This window comes from Musca domestica, unplaced genomic scaffold (genome assembly GCF_030504385.1).
Source record: "Musca domestica strain aabys unplaced genomic scaffold, Musca_domestica.polishedcontigs.V.1.1 10, whole genome shotgun sequence".
Lineage (NCBI taxonomy): Eukaryota > Metazoa > Arthropoda > Insecta > Diptera > Muscidae > Musca > Musca domestica.
Window position 1 is genome coordinate 11,906,802 of NW_026712115.1, and position 24,565 is coordinate 11,931,366.

General features: G+C 36.5%; 1 protein-coding gene across 1 annotated transcript; it reads right to left on the reverse strand.

The window, feature by feature from the left end:
* Positions 1-14,053: 14,053 nt before the first annotated feature.
* Positions 14,054-19,699, reverse strand: LOC131804577 (uncharacterized). The gene has a single exon (XM_059127630.1). The coding sequence runs from the start codon at positions 19,697-19,699 to the stop codon at positions 14,054-14,056; it is 5,646 nt and encodes a 1,881-aa protein (XP_058983613.1).
* Between the last annotated feature and the right edge of the window lie 4,866 nt (positions 19,700-24,565).

A 24,565-nucleotide genomic window follows, 5' to 3' on the forward strand; every position in this document is an offset into this window, starting at 1 on the left:
CTCATTACCGTGATAGGGTAGCCCGACGTCAAGGAAGTGGACGGAAGAAAACGGCAACATCAGAAGAAATGAATCGAAAAGTAAAGAAGCGATTTGATCGAAACCCGCGTCGCAGTGGCCACAAATGGCTCGTGAGCTGAACATATCGAAATATTCCATTCGGCAAATATTGAAAAATAATAAATAAATAATAAATAATAAATAATAAGCCATTGAAATTTCAAAAAATGCAAGAACTTACACCGCTACAGAAAGAAAATTGACTCAAAAGAGCTAAAGCGTTGCTTCGCTTGGCCGAAAGTGGTGATCTGCCGAATTTGGTTTTCTCCGATGAGCAAACATTCGTTGTCCAGCAGTTTGTAAACAAACAAAATGATCGTGTTTACTTGCCAAAGAGGTCAGCTGAAAATGTGCATCTTCGGTTGGCCACCAGAACTCAAATGCCGGTCCTGGTGATAGTGTGGACAGCGCATCAGAATAAATGCCGAATATTATCGCGAACATATTCTGGAGGGTGTATTAAAACCTTGGGCACGCAAACATAATGGGCGTAGACCTTGGACATTCCAACAGGACTCAGCACCATCGCACTCAGTACACGCCAACCAAGAATGGTTACAAAATAAGTTTCCTCGCATCATGTTCTGCGCACAATGGCCACCAAAATCTCCGGCAACCAATCCGTGGGACTATTATGTCTATAGTATTTTGCAAAGCAAGGTTGTCACTAAAAAATACCAAAATGTCGACCACTTCAAGCAAGCGCTTCCCCGGGAATGGGCCAAAATACCGCAGAGCAACATTCGAGCAGCGTGTGACGGTTTCATTGGCTGTTTGAAGGCCATAATTCGTGCCAAAGGTGACGAATTCGAACAAATCTAAACTTATTCTAAAATTTGATGTTATTTCCGACATTTTTTGCTTTCATTCAATAAAATTTAAAAAAAAATGTAAAAATTGTGGCGTTTGACTTTGTTGCAGTTTTTTATCTCCCTCCGTATTGTGAGGCTAAGTCAATTCAAATACCAAATTCTACTCACCATTCCACTTTACATATTTGCAAAATAGTTTACATTGATTTAGAAGCCCAATGAAATACATGTCTTATGTCAATATTCATATTCGGCCACTAGTTATATCTATGTAAATATTTTTTTATACCCTCCACCTTGGAAAGGAGGGTATATTAACTTTGTCATTCCGTTTGTAACATCCTTAAATATTCGTCGTAGACCCCATAAAGTATATATATTCATAATCAGCATAAAATTCTAAGTCGATGTAGCGATGTCCGTCTGTCTGTCTGTCTGTTGAAATCACGATACAGTCCTCATTATTTGACGTAGAGCGCCAAAATTTAGCAGAGCAATTTGTATTGTGTCTTGGATGGTTGGTATTGAAAATGAGATATATCGGTCCACGTTCTGGTATAGTCCCCATATACCGGTATCTCCCGATATTCGGTATTTTGATGATTTATGCAGCATTTTTTCACTGATTTGTCTAAAAATTGGTATTTGTGGGTCATAATGGGTCCTTGTACGTGTGGCGTGTATGTATGGGACCACGTTTTGGTACAGTCCCCACATAAGGGTACCTCCCCATATTCGGTATTTTGGTGATTTTTGACACATTTTTTCACAAATTTCTCTGAAAATTGGTAGTTGTAGATCATAATGGGTCCCAGTTCGTGTGGCGAGTCATTGAAATTATAGGTCCACGCCCTCATATAATGGTACCTCCCAATATTCAATAATTTGATGATTTTTGCAACATTTTTTTCACGGATTTGTCTGAAAATTTGTATTTTTGGTCATAATGGGTTCTAGCTCCTTTGGCGAAACATTGCATGTGTAGGTCCACGATTTGGTATAGCCCCCATATAACTGCACCTCCCGATATTCGGCATTTTAAAGGTTTTTGCCACATTTCTTCTAATGTTTCCTTTACCCTAAGGTGGATGGTATTAAAAGTTTGGCCCGGCCGAACTTAATGTTTTTTTACTTGTTTTTATTTATTTGTGCACCTAACCAAGTCTAGAATAGCGAACGTAATAGTAATGATCATGTTTTTGAAAAAAGTACAAAAATATCGTCAATCGTAAAAATTGAATTTTCGGCTAAATTTCCCATATAAAGTCAGGAAACAATTCTGTTAAAAATTTTTTTCAAATGGATCTATTATGTTGAACTGTCTTTCTTAAGCTCTCAAGTTACATGTTGTGTCCAACTTGGAAATGTCGAATGGAACGCTTAGGCATTGAAGCACAAGTAATAACACGCATGTATAGAGTTTAAGTTGTTTAAATGAAAAATATCAAATATAAGTAAATTGAAAGAAATGTATCTATAATAACAATATGAGATGCACAAACTCCAAAATTGAGTTAATTTTGCATATGATGCATATGAACATTTTTGTCATAGGCTGTAGTGCTCATTAAGAACTTCAAATACGAAATTTGTTACAATTACGGTGAATAATGTCGCACAAAGTCAAAAATCACAAATCATGAAAATACCGAATATCGAGAGGTACCGGGACTATACGAAGACGTGGTCTTGCATACTCCAATTTTTGTCATGGACTTTAGTACCCGTTACGAACTTCAAATACGGTAAATAATGTCACTATAATCATGAAAATTCCGAATATCGGGAGGTAAAAAGTGGACCGACATGGCCCATTTACGAATTTAACCTGCCTACTGATAAATTATGAATGCATGCAAAATTTTAGCTTTCTTTCTCAATTCAGACGGACATCACTAGATCGTCTTAGAATTTTACGCTGATCCAGAATATATATATTCTTTGTAGAGTCTATTATGAATATTTTGGGGAGCTACAAACGGAGGGTATAAAAAGAGTTGGCAACACTTTCTTGTTATTGACAAAAAAAAAACAGTAAAGAAAGGCTTAAAGTCGGGCGGGGCCGACTTTATGATACCCTACACCACTTTGTTAATTTAGTAGAGCTCCGCATAACAATTAAAAGTTTTTATGGGAGAATTCAATCATACACGCTATAATTATAATTTAAAATTCAAAGGACTAAATATGCCGAAGCATTTGTATCTTACTCGGACTTGTATTGCCCGTTTGGTGCACAATTAATTTGAAATCGGATAAAAATATATATGGGAGCTATATCCAAATCGGAAGCGATCTCGATAAAATTTGGCAAAGATATTTCTGAGCTGTATTTGATATATTTCCCTGAACATTATTGTTGCGGAGTGCATATTACGACTGTGGGTAACAAATATAATAAATGGGATGAACAATATATATGGAAGCTATAGCTGTATGTGAACCGATCTTCACCAAATTTGACATACTAGCTTCTACACTCAATTCGGTCAAAGTGCCATCCCATTCGGGCAAATATTAAACGTTTGGTGCACAATAAGAACAGACGGACGAACGGACGGACATGCATAAATCGACTCAGAATGTGGTTCTATGCAGATCATCAAAAGGAACTATGGGTCTATCTCGTTTCCTTTTTCCTGTTACAAACAAAAGCACCAATACATAATATCCTGACCACCTTGTGGTGTAGGGTATAATTAAATTAAAAATTTTATGTATTTTGATTTGATTTTTCTGTCGGAAAAATTAATATAATAAATAAGTTATAACTCTAATGATCAATTCAGGTTTAAGTGGGCAATGCATTAGTAGTGCAGCGGCACCAAAAAAACATATTTGTACTTGTACATAAAATGTACTTAATGTGTTCTTTAAGATTTAAAAATTACTTCAGAACTAACAAAGACTGCTTTCAGCATGTGCCAAAAGAAATTTCGCAAAGTTTGTGAAGACGGAAGTCGCTGCCTCGTTTCTGTCTACACAGCTTGGACATTTATTTATTTATTTATTTTTTTTTTTTTGTTAAATTTATTTTTTTCCATCATTATTTTTTTATTTTATTATTTGAATTACATTTCATTTTTTATTGTTATGGTTCTTGCTGAATTACAAATATGTATATGAATTTATGAATTAATCCATGCCTTAAATAGACAACCTCGTTATTTCCTTGCCTGGTCGATTGTCCCTCATTGTTGTTTGTGTCAAATCATCAGCTTCATCAAAACAATATCCCGTTAGGTCACTGCGTTGGACAGGCAAGGCAGGGACTATAAAAGAGGCTCGTCATAACAGAAAAAGGACGGTCAGTGAATGTAAAAAGTGGTGGACACATCAGCGAGTCGTGAACAAAAAGCATCCTGCAACTTGTGAGTAGAGTGGTTGGAGTTATACAGAAGACTCAGTCTTTTGTGTGGGTATTTGCAAGATTTGATCCGTGAATTTATCCCTTCGTATAAGTGTGTTTCGTACGCCACTTATATTCCGAGTTAAGAAGTTTCGTATAAGTGTGTTTCGTACTCCACTTATATTCTGAGTTCAGAAGCATCGTATAAGTATGCTTCGTACGCCACTTACAAGGACTCGACGTCAAGCCTACGGAATATTCCCGTTTGACCTCAGTTAAAAACTCTGTCAAAAAAAAAAAAAAAAAAAAAAAAAAAAAAAAAAACTTGAATAATAATAGTACCCGAATAAAAACGAACTGTCCCTCAACTAAAAAAATTAAGCTTCGTCACTGACTCCAATAAATTTCTGTGACGTACCCTTGGCCGCCGCGAGCTGATTTCTAGGAGGAAATAGTGTCGTTACAGTGGCGATCTCAGAGTAAAGAATAAACTATATAAAGTAAAAGGAAGAGTTCGATGGGAACAGAATGGCCACGCTACGTACATCATGGGCATACAGTCTTCGTAAAGAGTAGTTAGACAAGTACGTCAATGAACTTGGCCGGAAACGTCGAAGAACTCCCTAAGAGGTTTGGACAGTTTTTGTGTAAGGAGCACGCACCCGAGGACTTAAAACGGTTGCTACAGCTACAGGACTTTCACAGCAATCAACATCGAAAGCAGATAGTAAAACGGGTATTTCGCCTAAGAGAGGACCCTCACTCGCCGTTACCGGGTCCAGCACCACTGGACCCTGCTTTTTCCCGACCATCTACTCCCATAGGTCAGGCGGGAGGACGTAGAATAGCACCCCAATCCACTGATATACGAGCAATTGCGGATCAAGTCCGGAAGTGGATCACAAATTTCGAGGGTGGACCAGACCCCCTGGAGTTCCTAGAGCGAATAGAAGATTTACCAAATATGTACGAAGCGCAACTAGATGTGCTGCCGAAAGTATGGTTTCGAGGCTTTCGAGAAGAATTCCAACAATTCTTCCTCCCAGCCCTGTATTTCGAACAGTTGGAAGATGAAATTTGCAAGCGATCTTAACGAGCCAGGGAGAGCTTCCGCGACTATTCGCTTAGTATGCAAAACTTGATGCGGCATAGATATTACACCGAGGAGCAGAAGCTAGAACGAATATTCTGACGCATGGCCGGAATACCTTTGGTATATCAGAAGACGAGATTTCCGAACTCTTCATGACCTGCTAGAAATGGCGGAGGATCTAGAAAGTCTGCCGTCCATAAACCAAACGCCGCGCGAGCAGCATTGCCGGCTCGATCCCACTGAGAATACACGAGACCCACCACAGTTGCCGCCAATTAGGACAGGAAGGACACTTTGCTGCGCAATATCGATATGAGCCCATATTGTTCTGTTGGAAGTGTGGTAGGGGTAACATACGAATAATCGACTGCTGCCGAAAGAATGCGGGGAACGCGAGCAGGGTCTGTCCAATCCGAGGGGACACGGGCCCTCAGATACTCCGAGAGCCCCTCAACTAAATACCGCTCTTCATGTTGAACCAACGCAACTGGTGGCCAACATAGACATCGGTAAACAACGAGTCGCCGCTACTGTCGACGCAGGCGCCACCAGCAGTTTTATCAGAGAAAACCTCGTTATGCGGGTCGGCGAAGATATACAACGGATTCCCTTCAAGACCAACGTCACCTTGACCAATGGCTCCCAGAGAGAAGTGCAACATACTGCAGAGACCACGACCGATCTCGGCAACCAAATCATCCCCATACGACTGACGGATGCCACCGAGGACATCATGATAGGATTGGACTTCTTAGCGAAAATTGGTGCCCGTAAGAAAAAGGCGGGACTATGAGGCATATTTCTCAGTAAAGGACAATCTACAGAGGTAAATCGGCGATTCACCTGCCAAACTTGCATCTGCCATGCATTGCCGCAGAGCGACCGAGTTAGATCCTGGATCGGGTGGACCTCAACCGGTAAGTGCTCACAATAATGCAGAGCAACAGAGAATCCAAAGTTTTTTAGATGCTGAGCTCCAGAAGTTGAAAGATATTTATGGACCAACGTCGCCACCCATCGCATTGTTATGACCGACGATCGGCCGTTTAAACCCCTTTACGCGGCCCGGAACTCGGTCATGCAGGCCATTATTGAGCTGTCACACAGTCCCTACAGCTCACCTATAACATTAGCGCAGAAGAAGAACGGAACATTGGCGGCTGTGTATGGATTTTCGCCACCTCAACAGCAAGTCAGATCCAGACGCCTATCCGCTACCTCGTTTTCAATCTATCTTAGATAGACTAAGGAAAGGGAAATATGTCAGCAGTATTCATCTGAAAGACGGTTACTGGCAAATACCGTTGGAGGAAAAGTGTAAGAAATACACAGCGTTCACCGTTGCTGGAAGAGGCTTATTTCAGTGGCGTCTTATGGCTTTTAGCCTTCATACCACACCAGCAACATTCCAAAAAGCTTTAGGCAGCGTTATCGGATCGGAGCCATTTGCTTTCGTGTATCTCGATGACATCATCGTGATTGGCAGAACGTTGTATGAACATCTGACCAACCTGCAGGAGGTTTTTCACAGGCTACGATCGGCGAATTTACGAATGAACTCGGACAAATGTCAGTTCTTCCAGAAGGAAACAAAGTATTTCGGTCATGCCGCACACCACGGCGCATGAATCCAGACCGACCTGGAAAAAGTAACTGCTATCATGGAAATGAAACTGTGGACTCGGTGCTGTACCCACGCAAGAGTTAGGGGAAGGGGAACGCGTCATTGCATACGCCAGCCGTACACTCAACGGTGCGGAGAGAAACTACTCGGCCACGGAAAATGAATATTTGGCGATTGTCTGGGGAATTCGAAAGATGAGACCATATCTAGAAGAATACGAATTTCAGGTTCTGACCGACCACTTGGCCTGAAATGCTGAATTTAATCGATAATCCAACTGGAAGATTCGCCAAGTGGGCATTAGAATTGCAACAATTTTATTCGATATCGAAAAGAAGGACTTAACACAGTTGCGGACGCGTTATCGCGACAGCCCGTCGAGACCCTCAAGCGGGCAGTGGCCGTGGAAAAGGTGGAGTGCCCATGGATTCGGTCAAAATTACCTGAGATTAAGAAAAACCCCATGAAGTATCCCGACTATGCAATCGTGGGCAGCAAATTTTACCGGCTTATTTGACGCCATCCGGACGACGAAGACAATACGCCTTGAAAGTTGTGTGTTCCCAGTCTCTTGCGCACACGTGTCTTGCTGGAAAATCATAACCAACCGTCGGCGGGTCATTTAGGAATCCGGAAGACCGGTAAACGTGTCTATGAAATCTACTATCGGCCAGGAACGATGCGAGACGTTGCGAAGTTCGTGAGAAGTTGCACTTCCTGTCAGCAATACAAGCCAAGTCAGAGGGCCCCATTAGGAGAGATGTTAATTACGATTCCCGAGGAGCCCTGGGCGACAATATGTGCCGACTTCGTGGGCCCATTACCGCGTACTAAACATGGAAATACGGCATTTCTCGTCTTCTTCGGTCGTTTCACTAAATGGGTGGAACTAGTGCCAATAAGGAAAGCGACAGCAAACGGGGTAGTAAAGGCCTCCAGACACCATTATTATTATTACCAGTTCACTAGCCGAGAAGTAAAAATATATCTGAAGGAGATTGGAGCCCCGTATTGTCCCCAAGAAAATCCCACGGAGCGAGCGAATCGAACTATGAAGACAATGTTGGCCCAGATCTACCGAAACCAGCAAAACAAGTGGGATGAATATCTTCCGGAAGTGAATCTAGCAATAAATACGAGTGCTTCTGACACTATGGGTTACCGTCCGGCTATTTAGTTTAATGTCAGCAGCCACGTCTTCCGGGTAACCTTTTCGACAAAGTAACTAGCGGTACTGAGACGCTATCCGATGGAAAGGTTGAGGATCTTCAAGACATTTTCTGACTAGTACGACATCACATAGCTCGCGCAGGAGGAGACCAGCGATGACATTATAATCTACGTTGAAGACAATGGAAACCTTCCATATGAAACTTGGTCTGAGTTCGTCAACATCCGTTATCGAAGGCAGTAGAAAGTTTTGCGGCGAAATTTAACGGGCCGTATGTAGTGTTGAGCTTCAAGTCGCCGGTGCGCGGTATTGACCGAGGTAATCTGAGGTCCGCACACCTAGTCTAAAAGGGGCAACGGACACATCGAAAAGGCGTTGCGTGGTAAAACGAAGAAGGTCTGTCATTGCCACCCTGTTACGTCACACTTGAGCGTCTGGTGCTGAATCCAAAATCGAAACCTGTTGCTGTCGCCACTGACAGCCACCCGAGCTTCAACAGTCGAAGTGATCGAGATTTGAGACGAAGAGCCAACCATACCGCAGCGTCCGAGACGGGCAGCCTTGAAACTCCCAACGCCTCCACCGGTGGTATTACCCAGCATTATTGTCCGAGGACGATGCGCAAGGGATTTTATCTGTTAATCGGCAGCCCGCGAACCTTGGCGCCACTCCGGAACTTGCCCGTCAGTAACGGAACATCCCAGGGAATGCAAAAGCTCGGAGGAAGAAACCATTTGTATAATTTAAAGCCTTCCATGAATCGCCACGTCACCACGATATGTCTATTCCACCGAGTCGAAAACGGAGGAAAGCGATTTCCGGTTGAACTCCCGGCTAATTCCCACACGTGACGAGGTCGACGATACGAGATTGCGCAGTGTGGTGGTGGTGCCCGAATTCCGGCCCAACGCTTATGAATTTTCTTGTCCTGAGAATCTGCCGGAGGATATCAAACAGAGACTACAAGGGCACATACGCATGGCGCTCGAGCTACGTTTTCGAGGAAAGCAATTTTAGAGGATCGTGGAAGTATGTAATCGGCGGTTTCGGCTATTGATTAACCGCCAGGGAAAAGTCATCATTATGCCCCAGTAATGACGCTGTCGCCGAGGTGAGGGAGTAGTGTTATGACGGAAGTTGCAGCTTCGTTTTCGTCCACACAGCTTGGACTTTTATTTTTTTCTTTTTGTTAAATTTATTTTTTATATTTTATTACTTGAATTATATTCTATTTTTTAATTGTTATGGTTCTTGTTGAATTACAAATATATAGATGAATTTATAAATTAATCCATGCCTTAAATAGACAACCTCGTTATTTCCTTGCCTGGTCGATTGTCCCTCATTGTTGTTTGTGTCAAATCATCAGCATCATCAAAAAAACAACATCCCGTTAGGTCACTGCGTTGGACATAAACAAGAAGCAACAAAATGCATGCGCAAGTGAAGCTAATAGAGTGGTTGGGCAAGTTAATAAAACATAAACTTTATTTTATTAAAAAAATAATTTTTATTATGTTTTATGGCAGTGAACCTCCTTTATTGAGTTATATTTAACAACTGAAATAAACATATAGTTACATTTGTCACTATGGTTATGATTATGTTTACTTAAATTACAAAGAAATCACCTGATGTGATAGCAGGCATGGTGTCAGCAAATTTTAGTGAGAACAGAAATAAGAACGGATGCTCGTGTTAATTGTAAAGTATTGTAAAAATGCTTATTTTTGTTTATTACAAGAAATGTTAATATTTTTAATGTTAATTCCTCCGCCCTTAATTTCGAACGTCCGCGTTCGTTATAAAGAAAGCAGGGTTATTATCAATTATTTGTAAAGGAGCTGATATTTGCATTTTTTTTTGATTTAGCAATTTTAAAAAACTTATTATGATCAAAATTATAATTAATGTAAAACTTGTTGCAAATCCAATAATTTGTTTATTTTTTATTAATTTTATTATTGATTATTAATGTGAAGTTGCTCCAAACTTTGTAAAGAAAGTGTTTTTTCAAAGGAGTTTGTAGATGGTAAATGTATCATCGCAGGTAATGGTTTGTAAAGGATTGTCTCAGTGAGACTATAATGTTGATTTCCGATTGTTATCGATGTATTTTGATATCTAATTATGTATGTTCCGTTCATCTGTGTGAATGCCGTTTATGACTGATGGATTAAGATATCTTTTGAGTAAAGATATAAGTTCTTCGTCAGTATAATTGTTTTGAGTAATGGTATGACGATGATATGTGGGAAAAATTATTTCAAATTTGTAAGTTGGAATGTCGTCAGTAAGCAGAAATATTTGGTTTTTATAAACATTTATGGGAGAGTTGGAAAATTGTATCAAATTTTCAGAAGAACTTTCGTCGCTATGCTGCGTTGGTGTTAGTGAATTTATTTGTGGTGCTCTTGAAAGTGCATCTGCAACAACATTAGTTTTTCCTGGTTTGTATTGCAGTTCATAATTATATTCTTCTAAGCTTACTATTAGTATTTTTATTGCTAAGTGCATGTGTAAGAGGTTGGTGGTCTGTAATTATTTTTACTGTAGCAGATCCATAAAGGTAATTTCTTACATTTTCTAATGCCCATATTATAGCGAGCATTTCTCTTTTATTTGTAGCATAACTTTCTTCAGTTTTCTTAGAGTCCTGGATATAAAAGCAATTGGTCTATTGTCTGGCGATAATACCGCACCTAACGCAAAGTTTGATGCATCAGTGGTGAGTTCAAATTCTTTTTTAAAATCGGGATAGGCTAGTACTACGTCTTGACTGATTAAGGAATTCTTTAGCTTATTAAAAGCTTCTGTTGCTTGGCTATTGAGAGAAATTACTTGTTTTTAGATTGAGATTTTGGCAGGTTGCCTTCCTCCCCTCTTAAAAGAGCTGTCAGGGGTTTAGCTATTTTTGCGTAATCCCTAATGAAGCGACGGTAATAACCTGACAGGCCTAAAAAGGATCTAAGTTCTTTTATTGTTTTAGGTTGTGGAAAGTTTTTTGTTGCTTCTAATTTTCGCTTTTATCAAGCTGCACTTTCATATTTGCGTTTTGTAATGTTTGGAAAATTTTCTCAATATTTTCTATGTGTTCTTTTTCAGTTTCGCTGAAGATTAAAATGTCATCTACATATACGAAACATATCTTTCCAATTTGTTGGCGTAAAATGTCTTCTAGTGTTCTCTGAAAAATTGCGAATGCATTTTTTAAACCAAAGGGTAGTCTTGTGAATTCGTATTTTCCGTTATTAACCGAAAATGCTGTTTTTTCTATATCTTGTTGTCTTAATGGGATCTGATGGAAACCGCTTTTGAGATCTATAACCGAGAACCGTTTTTTATTACCTAACTGCATCAATATGTTGGATATTTCGGGTATAGGATATCTATCTGCTATAGTTATCTGATTAAGTTTTCTATAATCTACTACCATGCCAAACTTTCTTTTTTCGGAAGCGTCTAGTTTTTTAGGTACTATCCATACAGGAGCGTTGTATGGAGATCTTGATGGTCTAATTATACCGTTTGCAAGTAATTCGTTAATTTGTTTCTCCACTTCTTCTTTTAATGAAGAAGGATAGGGGTAACTTCTAGAATAGACTGGCTTGTCTGAAGTAGTTCTTATTTCGCCTTTCACAATTGTTGTGTATGTCAATTTTTCATCCGGGTCCAGAAATAATTTAGGATATTTTATTGTTAATTCTCTGATTGCATTTTCCTGATCTAGAGTCATATGTTGGGTTCTAATTCCTATAGTATTTACGTCACTAGTATATTGTTGGTTTATTTTTATTTTCTTTCCACCTTTTATCACTAATAAGCTGCGCTCTATGTAAATTATTGCTGAAAGTTGTTTTAAACTGTCGTTCCCTAATATGGCATGAAAAGATTTGAGTGTTGGAAGTACAAAAAATTTTATTGGAATTTCAGTATTTCCAAAAAGATTTGTAAAGACATGGTGGGTAACTTTGATAGGACCTCCTATTGAATTAGCATAAAATTCGTTTTCATTTTTGATAATGCTGTTTGATAGGTTTGGTTGAATGTAGTTTTTATTTGAACCTGTATCTAAAAGAATTTTGAGAAATTTTCCATCGTTAGTCCTACAACTATTATAGGGTAACGAGGATTGCGTTAGCCTAAAAAATGAATATCTGTAAAACTTTCTTCAGAATTTTGTAAGTTTTCTTGATATTCTGGGAAACTATTAATATATTCCTGTAAGGTTTGATCTTGGTTTAGATCATCTTCTATTTCATGTTTTGCCACGGTGTGGAAATTTCTTTGCACTTTTAGAGGTGGTCTAATTTGAAGTGATTGTTGTGGTGGTCTTTTCCCTTGGAAGTTTTGCATAGGTCTTGGTCTGTTTTTATAATTTATGTTACGAGTTCTTATACTGTCGTCAACTTCGATTGGTTGGAGTGGTTTAGGAGCAAAAGGTGTAGGTGGTGGTTGTAGGTTATTTTGGAATGGGTTAATTTGGAATTGATTATTTCTTGACTGATTGTTTTGGAATGGGTTAGGTTGGAATTGGCCATTTCGTGATTGGTTATTTGGGGATGGATATGATTGGAAGTGTCCGTTTTTTGTCTGAAAAGTCTGATTTCTAGTGTCAAACCATGGTTGGTATGGTGACGTCGGTTGATACGAAAATTGTGGATAGTTTGTTTTTGGTTTATTATATCTTGGAGGCAATAGTGGCGACTGAACAAATTTCTTTATATTGGTGCGTGAATTTTGTGCATAGTTAGTTCTAAAGGTTTGGTTTTCCAATTTTTGGCACAATGCAAGTGCTTGTGGTAAGTCTCTAGGCTCCTTTATTGCTAAAAGTCTTGGCATATCGCCATTTAGACCCCTAATGAACGTATCTAAAGCTTTTTCTCTGTATGTTTTAGTTAAAATGTTTGTAGCTTCATTCCCTATTTCTAAGGATGATAATTTATTTAGGATAGGGTTAGGCATCCATATACTTCATGGTAAAATTCTTGGATATTTTGCCTACATTGGGTCAAAGAGGTTAATTGATATTCGAGAGATGATACATCTCTTTTATCGGCGTAATGTGTTAGAAGACAATTTGATATACAATCCCAGTTTAATGGAGTATTGTATGATTCTAATACGTTGTCTGCTTGCCCTGTGATCTTGTTTCTTATAACGCTAATAATTCCGTAATATTTGGCAGTGCCCTTTATCGGTTAATAAATTTGAAGAATTCCCTCAACGCTTTTTTCCATGATATAAATTCCATACTGTTACCTGAAAATTCTCTTAGACATTTTACGATATCTGGAATTTTATCTAGGTCTCCTATATTAGCCCTATGTTCTTGATTTATAACCAGATCCGTCCCTGAGAATTCATTTGAATTTTGATTAATAATTGAATTAAAAATGTTGTTTTGATAGTAGGATCTAGTGCGATTCAATTCAAACACATAAATTTGAACTGACACTTAGTATCCAAATTAATTTCCTTCCAAGCACATGAACTTGAAGGAAGCCGCCTAGATAGTAATTAAAACTCTTAGTTTAGTCACTACAAAAGACGACTGAATTTTCTTTATTTCTGGCTGTCTTTATATACAAAATTTCTTAACATAATTAATTAAAAAATGCTATTGATAAATGCTGATATAAATTAATTGTAATGTAGGTCGGTTACTAGTAGACATTAAATGCTATGTAAGCAAAATAAATAAATGTGTTAAAGAAACTTAAAAACATTGCAAAAGTGAATGAACCAATGGCCAATGAACTAACATAAAGAAAATTAACTGTAACAATAAAATAGTCCAAATATGTGATATAATAATGCTGTATAAGCAGTTTAAAACTTATAAATATGTAGGTGTGTTTGATTTTTGTATTTATTGTTTGTTTTTGGTAATTAAATCTAAAGTATGTTTATAGAACAATAATAAAAAATATTTATGTATGTTTTAACATTCTCCGCCGCGTTGACATTGTTCAATGATTGCGCTTGGGTTGGATGCATGTGGGAATGACTCCATTGTAACATCGATTGTTGATTGATGAGATCTTATAGCTGGTGTAGGTATGAATTGAGATGGCTTCTTAAATTTTGTGTGGATCCTCCAACTCAGCTGGCCAAGTAAAATAAGAATGCAGCAAACTAAAGATGCGTAGCTAACTGCATGATGATGTTGATTTAATGAGTGAATTAATTGTGGTAGGTGTTTTAGAGTTGATTCATGCAACTGTTTTTGTATATTATCCAATTCTTCTTGATGAATCTTGTAAGAGGTGGTATTGGTATTTGTTGAAACCTTTTCAATTTCCTCTTGTCGACTTATATATTGAATGCCTTTCAATCTTACATAGGATGTATGTAAACTACTGGAAGCTGCAAAATGTCCATGTATCGTAACAATTTTGTTTTTTATTACGCAGGTAGGACCAATTTCCATTATTCCGGAATTTTTAATGATGATGAGGTTGGTTTCAGATCCGCATACCATTGAAGATTCAATATCGGCTGTAGTAGCAAAGATCCATTTATTTTGATGATGTAATTGACTCCAAACTGCTGTTCCAGTAATTTTGTGAAGACAGCAATTGCTAGTTGATTGGTTATTGAAGATATTGATCTCGCAAGTGTTAACAAGTGCATTTTTCTTGAGCTTTGACTGCTGACTTCTGCAAATATATTCATCATCGTTTGGTTTGAGGCAGCTTGAAATATCCTCTGATTTGACAAGAATACATTCTTCTCTATGTGCATCGGTAGATATGTATTCCGTTTCTGGTTGAATGGCGATTAAGGTGTCATTTTGTATTGTTGGAACTGCAACTATTTTGAACAACTCAAAAAACTGTTGGTTAACTAAGGGTATCTTCACTTCAAAAATGATTTCATATTTTGTAACTGCCCCTTTAACACTCATAAGCTTATAAAGTTGAATCAAATTGTCACCTGATGTTGGCAAAGCATGTGAAATTGGAAGATTAGCCATAATGACACTAATTTCTTCTTTCAATTGATGAGGAGCCAATAACAGGGGACTTATTTTTCCATGATGAGTATCAGTAAGCACATTAATGATTTCGGCCTGTGTTCTCTGTAGATTTATTGCGGATAACATCAAATGCGTTGATAGAAGTCCAAACAGTTGAGAATTGTTGAATTGGTCGGATTCTTCAGCTATATCGTTATTGTGTTTGTTTTCTTCATGAACTGTCTTAAATAGCAATTTCACCAAAGGATCATTATAAGGCAATATCATTTGGTGTTTCGCATCCATTTGTAGCATAGCATGTTCCAATCTTCCTCCAACGCGAAGAATGCCTTCATCATCCAAAAACGGTGATAAACTGCATAGCGAGCTATGCTTATTAATCTGCTTTTCAGCCTTCAATGCGTTGATATCAGCTGCAAATTCGGATGATTGTACGGCTTGAATTATTAGACGAAGGGAGTCGTCTAATTCGTTGGAAGACACTGCTATATGTTGAGGCCGGTGTGCCTTTTGCATACGTGCATTGCCGGTGAATCTAAGCACGTATGCCAAAATTCTTTGTAACTTCCTGAATGAATTTTTGTGCTCGATCATATGTATTAGATGCATGTCAGAAGCTACTATTGACGTCGTAGCTGCAGTCTTTAACTCCATGCTATTTGTTATATCCTCTTGCGGAGAGAATTTGGTCGGCCATAGTTCTTCCTTTCCATGAAGAAAAACTGGACCATGAAACCATAATCGGCATTTAGGAAGATCAGCTGGCGAGAGTCCTCGGGATAAAATGTCGGCAGGATTTTCTTTTGACTTAACGTGGTTCCATTGTTCTGGCAATGTTAAGTTTTGTATGGTGGATACCCTATTAGCCACAAAAGTCTTATATACGTTGGACTTTGATTTTATCCAGGCGAGTACTATTTCAGAATCAGTCCATAAAAACATCGGACTATTCTGAAGCCTTAGGTCATTTTTCACCCTGGTAGCCAGTTGAGCTGCTACCACTGCGGCACATAGCTCTAATCGCGGTAGAGTTTGCTTTCTCAAAGGAGCTACCCTGGATTTAGCACAGATCAGACGTACAACTACTCGTCCATCTTTTCCAATAAAACGAATATAAATAGCCGCGCCAAAAGCTCTTTCCGATGTATCGGCAAACACATGCAACTGGATTTTCGTCGGGATCTCCCCACAGAATACATGTCGCGGTATCTTAAAGTTGTTGAGACCTTCCAATTCCCTTCGAAATGTTTTCCAAGTGGCACAAAGTTTTTCGGGTAATGCTTCGTCCCAATCTAATGTATGTTGCCACAGCTGCTGAATAAATATTTTTGCCTTCACCACAATCGGTGCAAGTAGGCCAAACGGATCAAATAATTTTGCTAGTTCAGACGTAACTACTCGTTTTGATATGATTTCATTATGATCAATGTTTGTTTTTACAGAAAATTGATCTGTTTGCGGCGTCCAATATAATCCCAAATTCTTTATTGTTTGAGATTCGTTGAGATCCAGGTTCACTTCTCGATCGCTATGTGGTATGTCCTTCAGCAATTTTGGTGTATTGGATGACCATTTCCTTAGAATGAAGCCGTGTTGTTTCAAGATTGTTATTAACTCCTTTTGTATTTCAATAGCTGTACTTAGGCTATCTGCACCGCCGAGACCGTCATCCATATAAAAAGTATCTTTCAGCATTTGTGAGCCTAATGGACAACGCTCCATGTTCTCGTTTGCAATCTTTTGTAAGCATTTTGTAGCCAGATACGGTGCTGAACGTGTCCCATATGTGACCGTATTAAGTTTGTAATAACTGACTGGATGGGATGGATCCTCTCTCCAGATAATTAGCTGATACCTTTGATCATCGGGATGCATTAAAATCTGCCTGTACATCTTTTCAATATCGGTTGTGAAGACGAATTTTGGCAATCGAAACCTCAGCAAAATAGAAAACAATTCACTTTGTACGATTGGTCCTGTATACATTAGATCATTTAACGATTGACCTGATGAAGTTTTCGCTGATGCGTCAAATACAACCCTAAGTTTTGTTGTTGTACTATCGGGCTTGAGAACACAATGATGCGGAATAAAATATTTAGGATTTGATACGGTACACACGTCAATCTTTTGCATGTGTCCTAATTGTTCATATTCTCGCATAAATTTAATGTACTGACTTCGGATATCTTCCTTCTGTAGAAGTCGGCGTTCAAGGCTCATAAATCGGTTATAAGCCATTGCATGTGATTTCCCCAATGCTGTTGGAGATTCTTGAAACGGAAGGCTGACGATGAAACGACCATTCTGATCCGTCTTAACATGTTGATTGAAGTGAGATTCGCAAAGAGTTTCTAATGGAGACATGACCTTTTCAGTTGATTCCACTTCCTCAAGTTTCCATAATTTTTCGATAGCTTGTTCCAGTGATGTTTCACTAGAAATTGCGCATGTTAGCGCTGCTGATGTGTCGTCCGTTGACGATTGTTGAATTAAACCACCTACAATCCAGCCAAGCGCAGTATTTTGGAGTATGGGTTGATGACCATATAGTTTTATTGTGCCTGGTTGCATTAAACTGAAGTAAAACTCAGCTCCGAGTAAAATGTCAATTTTTCCTTGAACGTTAAAATTAGGGTCTGCTAATCTAATATTCTTGGGAATTTGCCAGTTTTGTATATCCAAATCATGATTTGGTTGCGGAGGTATAATTGTGGGCAAAACAAATGTTTCCAAATTTGTGGAAAATTCAGAATTGCTTGATAACATTTGTATGTTTACCCGATGATAAGCCTTCTTCTGAATCCTTCCGACTCCGGAAATAGATAAAGAGGCATCTGCTGTTCTAAGTGACAATTTTTGTATGAGTCTTTCCGTCACAATGTTCACTTGCGAACCCGAGTCTAACACCGCTCTAAATTCGCCTGACATACCGTTAGTCGCTTTGATGATGACTCTAGCCGTTGCTAGAATTACATTTTTCTGATCTTCTGCTGATGCCGAAGAAACTGCAGTAACGTTGACTGGTGCGATATCGATTTTTGTTGGTGGTGATTGATTTGAGGCCTTCGGAGATGGTTGAGACTTTTTTGGCAAATGTAGCAATGTATTGTGCTTATTACTACATATTTTGCAGTTGCCAGAAAAACAAGTTTTTGCTGCATGGTCCGATTTGAAACAATTTACACACAATTTATGTTGCTGTATCCATTTCAATCGCTCACCTTCTGTCATTGCCAAGAACTTCTTACAATGATAAATTGGATGGGAGTCGTTCTTGCATAGTTTACAACTCCTGTGATCCTCCACTGATATTACGGACGAAACAGTTTTGATTGAACCCTTGTGCGTAGATGCCGCTTTTCCAATCGATTCCATTGATTCGAATTGCAGTTCCAAAAATGAAAACAACTCTTTCATAGTAGGAACTTCCTTCGGATTCGCCAGTGATTGCATGAATCGTATGTACAGAGCGTGATCCAATTTCTTTGTGATCAATTGAATCAATAGAGCATCCCAAGACGTTGTGTCGATTTGAAGATTGTTGAGGGCTAGCATGCATTCCTTTGTAGTGTCATGCAGAGCCTTGATGGAGGCCGTTGATGAAGTTCCATTTGGTTGATTCAAAATCCGTTCTACTAGAGTGGAAACAAGAACCCGCTTATTGTTATAACGTTCTTGCAGCAACATCCATGCCGTTTTGTAATTATCCTCTGTCAAGTATAGACGACTGATTAGTTTACCAGCCTCGCCAGACAAATTGGTTTTGAGATACCACATTTTTTGAACACTTGGAAGAGACTGTTTGTCTACCATCTCCAAGAAAAGTTCATAGAACTGACGCCACTTCAAACAATCCCCATTGACTTGAGGAATTGTTACCTTTGGTAGTGGGAGTGAACTGTGTGCTATAATGTCACTCCCTAATTGAGGTGCAATGGTCACGGTTTCGCTGCATTTGTCTTTCAAGACTGCTAGTTTTATTAAGTTGTCTTGTACCGAATCTTCCAGCATATCGTAGTTTTCTTGACTTAATCCAATTTTCGATGGATCTTCAATCTGCTGCAATATTTCATCGTAGAGCTCCGTTATTTGATTCCATAGCTTTTTTATAGTATCTTCTTTGATGCTATACAATTGCTTCGGCTGTTCCGCTTCGATTGTGCCCAAGCCTTGCAAGTGACGACTAAGGGCACTCATTCGAGCATTTATCATTCTGACAAGCCCATCAACACGGGAAGGTATTTTGTCTCCTGCGACAACTTCAGTCGATTTCTCTCTCAAGGTGGGAACTGGCTTACTTTTGGCTGACCTCAGTTTCTTCATTTCCGCGTCTATATATTCCATTGTTGAGCTGAACTTCTCTCCAATTGTTCTATATAGATTCCGAGCAATATACGGATCATCCTCTGACAATGATGGATCATCGCTAATTCTGTTTTCTGCCTTCTCAAAATTCTGCCATAACAGCCTTAGTTCATCAAGTTTGCTCTTGTAGAACTCTTCCGTTCTCCTTTCAAGAGGTGCCTTCTTTATAGTAGAGACGAATTTTTCGAAATTGCTGCCTCTTTCTTCTTGCTGAGAAATAAGCTCTTGGACGTTTGTCATTATTATTTGTTGATTTATCAGCGAGTAGCAGCAGTTGTTGTATGATGATTAGTTACCGGCAATTTCCTCCTGGTTTTCCTCCAGAGCTCCAAAAAGGGGTTTTTGAAATTGGTACGCGTGCGTTACGTCCTCACACCTTGTGGATAACGTCACCAAAAACTTTTCGGTTTAGTTACCGTCAGGATCACGTCGGGGTCACCAAAAAATGTTTTGATAGTAGGATCTAGTGCGATTCAATTCAAACACATAAATTTGAACTGACACTTAGTATCCAAATTAATTTCCTTCCAAGCACATGAACTTGAAGGAAGCCGCCTAGATAGTAAATAAAACTCTTAGTTTAGTCACTACAAAAGACGACTGAATTTTCTTTATTTCTGGCTGTCTTTATATACAAAATTTCTTAACATAATTAATTAAAAAATGCTATTGATAAATGCTGATATAAATTAATTGTAATGTAGGTCGGTTACTAGTAGACATTAAATGCTATGTAAGCAAAATAAATAAATGTGTTAAAGAAACTTAAAAACATTGCAAAAGTGAATGAACCAATGGCCAATGAACTAAAATAAAGAAAATTAACTGTAACAATAAAATAGTCCAAATATGTGATATAATAATGCTGTATAAGCAGTTTAAAACTTATAAATATGTAGGTGTGTTTGATTTTTGTATTTATTGTTTGTTTTTGGTAATTAAATCTAAAGTATGTTTATAGAACAATAAAAAAAAATATTTATGTATGTTTTAACAAATGTGTTTTCCCTCTGTTCTATTTGCTTGTGATACTATTCCTGTTATTGCATTTCTAAGATTGACTGACATACATCTTCAGGTCTATTTTCTGGGGGGTTGAGTAATGGTGGTCGGATAAGATTGTTGGGATTTGACATGATGGAAGATGGGTTTTTTATGTTCGGGAAAAGGATTTTAAAATTAAATCTTATAAACTAATTTTAATAAATTTTTATTTGTATGTATTTGATAAGTCGTTATTTTACTAGTTCTTTTTTCTTTTTAGGGTTGTTTTTATAATTATGGTTTTGAATTGTTTCTTTATATATTCAGTTTGTAGTTTTTAATGAAAATTATTCTTTTCTTCTTGTGTTATTTAATAATGTTTAAATTAAATTGTTTAATAATTGTCTTAAAATTAGAACTTACAAAATGAATATTTTAAGCTGCATCCCACCGCTGGTTCCGATTTTGTCCTTTTTGCGACTGCTACTTGGGATCTTCTTCCAGACACTTATGAGGATGCCCTGCGTTGAAGAACTGCAAGATGTAGAGTTCCGGGTTGCTGTGTCACGATATTTTTTTTAATGTTCGATAATATGCTTCTTCACTTTCTTTTTTGTTTAAAGTCGAAGCAATTAACTGATTTGGATTAGTGGTGTTTCTTTTATTCACTTGATATTTTCCCAGTTAGCGATTTAATTACATTGTCTTTTACTGGTTAAAGTTTTAGAATGTCAGTTAGTGATTTATTTATATATTCTTTTTTTTTTAATTTGAAACACCGTTTAATCGCTATAGACACTTAGCTGAACCCTCGAACGTTGGGCGCCAGTTAATAAAACATAACTTTCGAACGTTGGGCACCAGTTAATAAAACATAAACTTTATTTTATTAAAAAAAATTATTTTTATTATGTTTAATGGGAGTGAACCTCCTTTATTGAGTGATATTTTTAACAACTGAAATAAACTTATAGTTACATTTGCCATTATGGTTATGATTATGTTTACTTAAATTACAAAGAAATCACCTGATGTGATAGCAGACATGGTGTCAGCAAATTTTGGTGAGAACAGATATAAGAACGGATGCTCGTGTTAATGCAAGTATTGTGGGAAATGCTTATTTTTGTTTATTACAAGAAATGTTAATATTTTTAATGATAACTGGCATAAACAGTTAACAACAACATGCATGCACAAGTGAAGCTAATGCAGTCGTTAGGTACAAAATAGTAGCAACAACATACATGCGTAAGGGAATTGAAAGCGCGCGAATAACATTTAGACCTAAGATCTTTGGTTTAAAAAAAATTAAAACGAGTTCTTAAATGAACTTCACGAATTGAGTGTTGATTTCAGACTGACTTTATTTAAAAAATGATTTTACATTAATTGCTTAATTCGCTAAATTTGCTTATTTTGCTAAATTAGTAAAAGTTGTATTAAGTTACTGTCTGGCTTTTTTAGTTATGGAATTGATGAAGTCGTCGAATTTATCTTGTTGTTGGGTGTTTGCATATGTAACTACCCTCCCCTTTAAATCAGAATTCTCTCGAATTCGACTATTTATTTTAAATGTTATTCTTTTATGTTTATATAGTATTACAACGATAATTAATAAAAGTATAATGTTACATCCATAATTCCATTTACTGTAATATTTCAATAGGTATATATTCTTTACATTAATTTCATGATCTTTTACAATTGTTTCAAATGATATTTTATGAATAAAATGTGTTGTTTTATTTATTTTTTTTTTTGTTTAATATTATTGGTATATACATTTTTGGCATTTTTTACAATTATTGTATCTACATCTAATTGAATAATTTCTAAATCTTGAGTCATTTTACAATTATTTTTGATGATACAATGTTTACTTAATTTTAGGTCTTTTAAGTATGTATTTTCTTTAAATGTATATGTTTTATTTTGTAATCAAAAATTTGTTCAATATTATAATCAATTTCACATTTATCATTATTTGTTAGTGGTACAATTGTTCTTACTTCAATTTTAAGTGTTAAATAAGTGTCATAAAAATATGCTGTTCCTGTTTGGATGTATTTAATTTTATGATAATTAATATCGTATTTCATTAGTTGTCAAAATACTTGGATGTACTAATCCATATTTAGAAGATATAATATTGACCTGAATATGTTCTAATTTATTTTTTATTAGTTGGATATTTGTTAACTGTTCTAAATAGGCTGTTCTGTCATTTTCTTCGTCTAAAAATTTATTTATCGAATTTAATTCCGTTTCTCTTAGTATACGATCATTTTGTATTACTGTTTTTAAATGGTTTAAAGTCATATTAAAGAAGTCATTAATTATTACTTGTTGGTTATTGTTTTCTCTTATTTCATTTATATTAAACAATTTATTCTGTATAGTTTGTCGGTCTTCGTCGTCCATTGTGCCAAATAAATATTTTGAAAGTCCTCCTATTCCATTAATTAGTCCACGTCTATGTCTGCAATACTTAGGCTTTATGATTGAAATTTTGTTTTTTATGTCCATTTTTTCTAATTGTAATATGTCTTTATTTGTGATCTTTGATAGAATAATATTTTCTTTCATTTGTTCTACAATGTTTTCAATTTCTTCTAATTTTATTATATGTACTATTATATCAGTTTCCTTTACTATGTCTTGTGGTTTTATACTAATGTCTATATATCCAGATTGTTCAGTCAAACGTGTTGTTGTCATTGCTGTTTGTATTGTTGGTCAGGGTCATTATTATTAGGATTACCCAGATCTGTAAATTTTAATGGTCGTTTAATATTGATAGGATGAATATTTTTTAATTCTGCTTTTTTTATGTTTCCTTTTTTGTATCCTTTTCTATTTTCTATATATTCTTTCCTAGATCTGTTTAATTTATCTATTGTTTTAATTTTATTGTCTTCAATATTCTTTTTTACTTTCATTTCATCGACTTCCTCATGTTGGATCTCTTTAGGTGGATATTTTGTTACCGAATGATATCTCTCATTATAATTTCTAATTGCTCTTTGGATAAGTTGTCTAATTGGTATGTCTTTACTTAATTTGTATAAGATTTCAAATTTTTCTGCAATTGTATTATGTAGACGCTCTATGTCTGCATTTCCTGTATGACTGTTTGGCTTTGTAAGATGTTCTCATTTTGTAAAAATTCTTTTAATCTTATGGAATTAAATTCATTATCTGCTACTATCTTTTTTGGTTTACCTATTCTTGTAAAATGTTCCCCTAATTTTTCTATAATGGTTATAATATTTCTATCATTTAGTGTATAAGCTGTTGCAAACTTTGAAAATTTGTCTATTATTGAAAGGAAATGAAATCCTTTCATTACGTAGGTATCCATATAAATAATTTCATTTTTAGTAGGAGTTTCTGTTTTATTAAATTTTGCTTTAATGGGATGCCTATCGTATTTTACTTCTTGACATATATCACATTGATTTATTACAACTTGTATTAATTCTTGTAATTTTGGATAATATATTTTAGTTTTAATATTATTGTATGTCTCAATAATTCCAGAATGTATACTTTCTCTAATATGGTATAAAGATATTTGTTTTATGGCTTCGACTTCAGTTTCAATATCTTGTGCTCTCATTGTAAATTTTTCGAATTTTAACTGCGTATTATTTGAAAACATATCTATTAATTTTTGTTGTACAATATTGCACTTAGAATAGCTTAATTCAGAATAAATTCCTACCTTTCCTTTTGTTATATATTTCCTAAATATTTCACCCATTATTTCAAAATCTGATTCTGATATGAAAATTATTTTCTTTCCATGGATAGTTTTTAATTCTTCCGTTTTATTATTAGTGATAATCAGTTGAGTCCTGTATTTATTAACTATATCTTCCTTTATAGCAAAATGATTCATTAAATTTTCTTCTGCTGAATGAACTGTTACTAAGGTTAAATTTTCTTCTACATCATTTATTATATTCTCAATTGTTTCTTTATCTATTTCATCATGTGTTTGTGATGATATTTCATCATGCTCTTCATTGTTAATATCTTTGTTTTGTTCAATTCTACTTAAAAAATCTGTTACGTTATTTTCTTTTCCTTTAATATAATCTATGTTGAAGTCATATT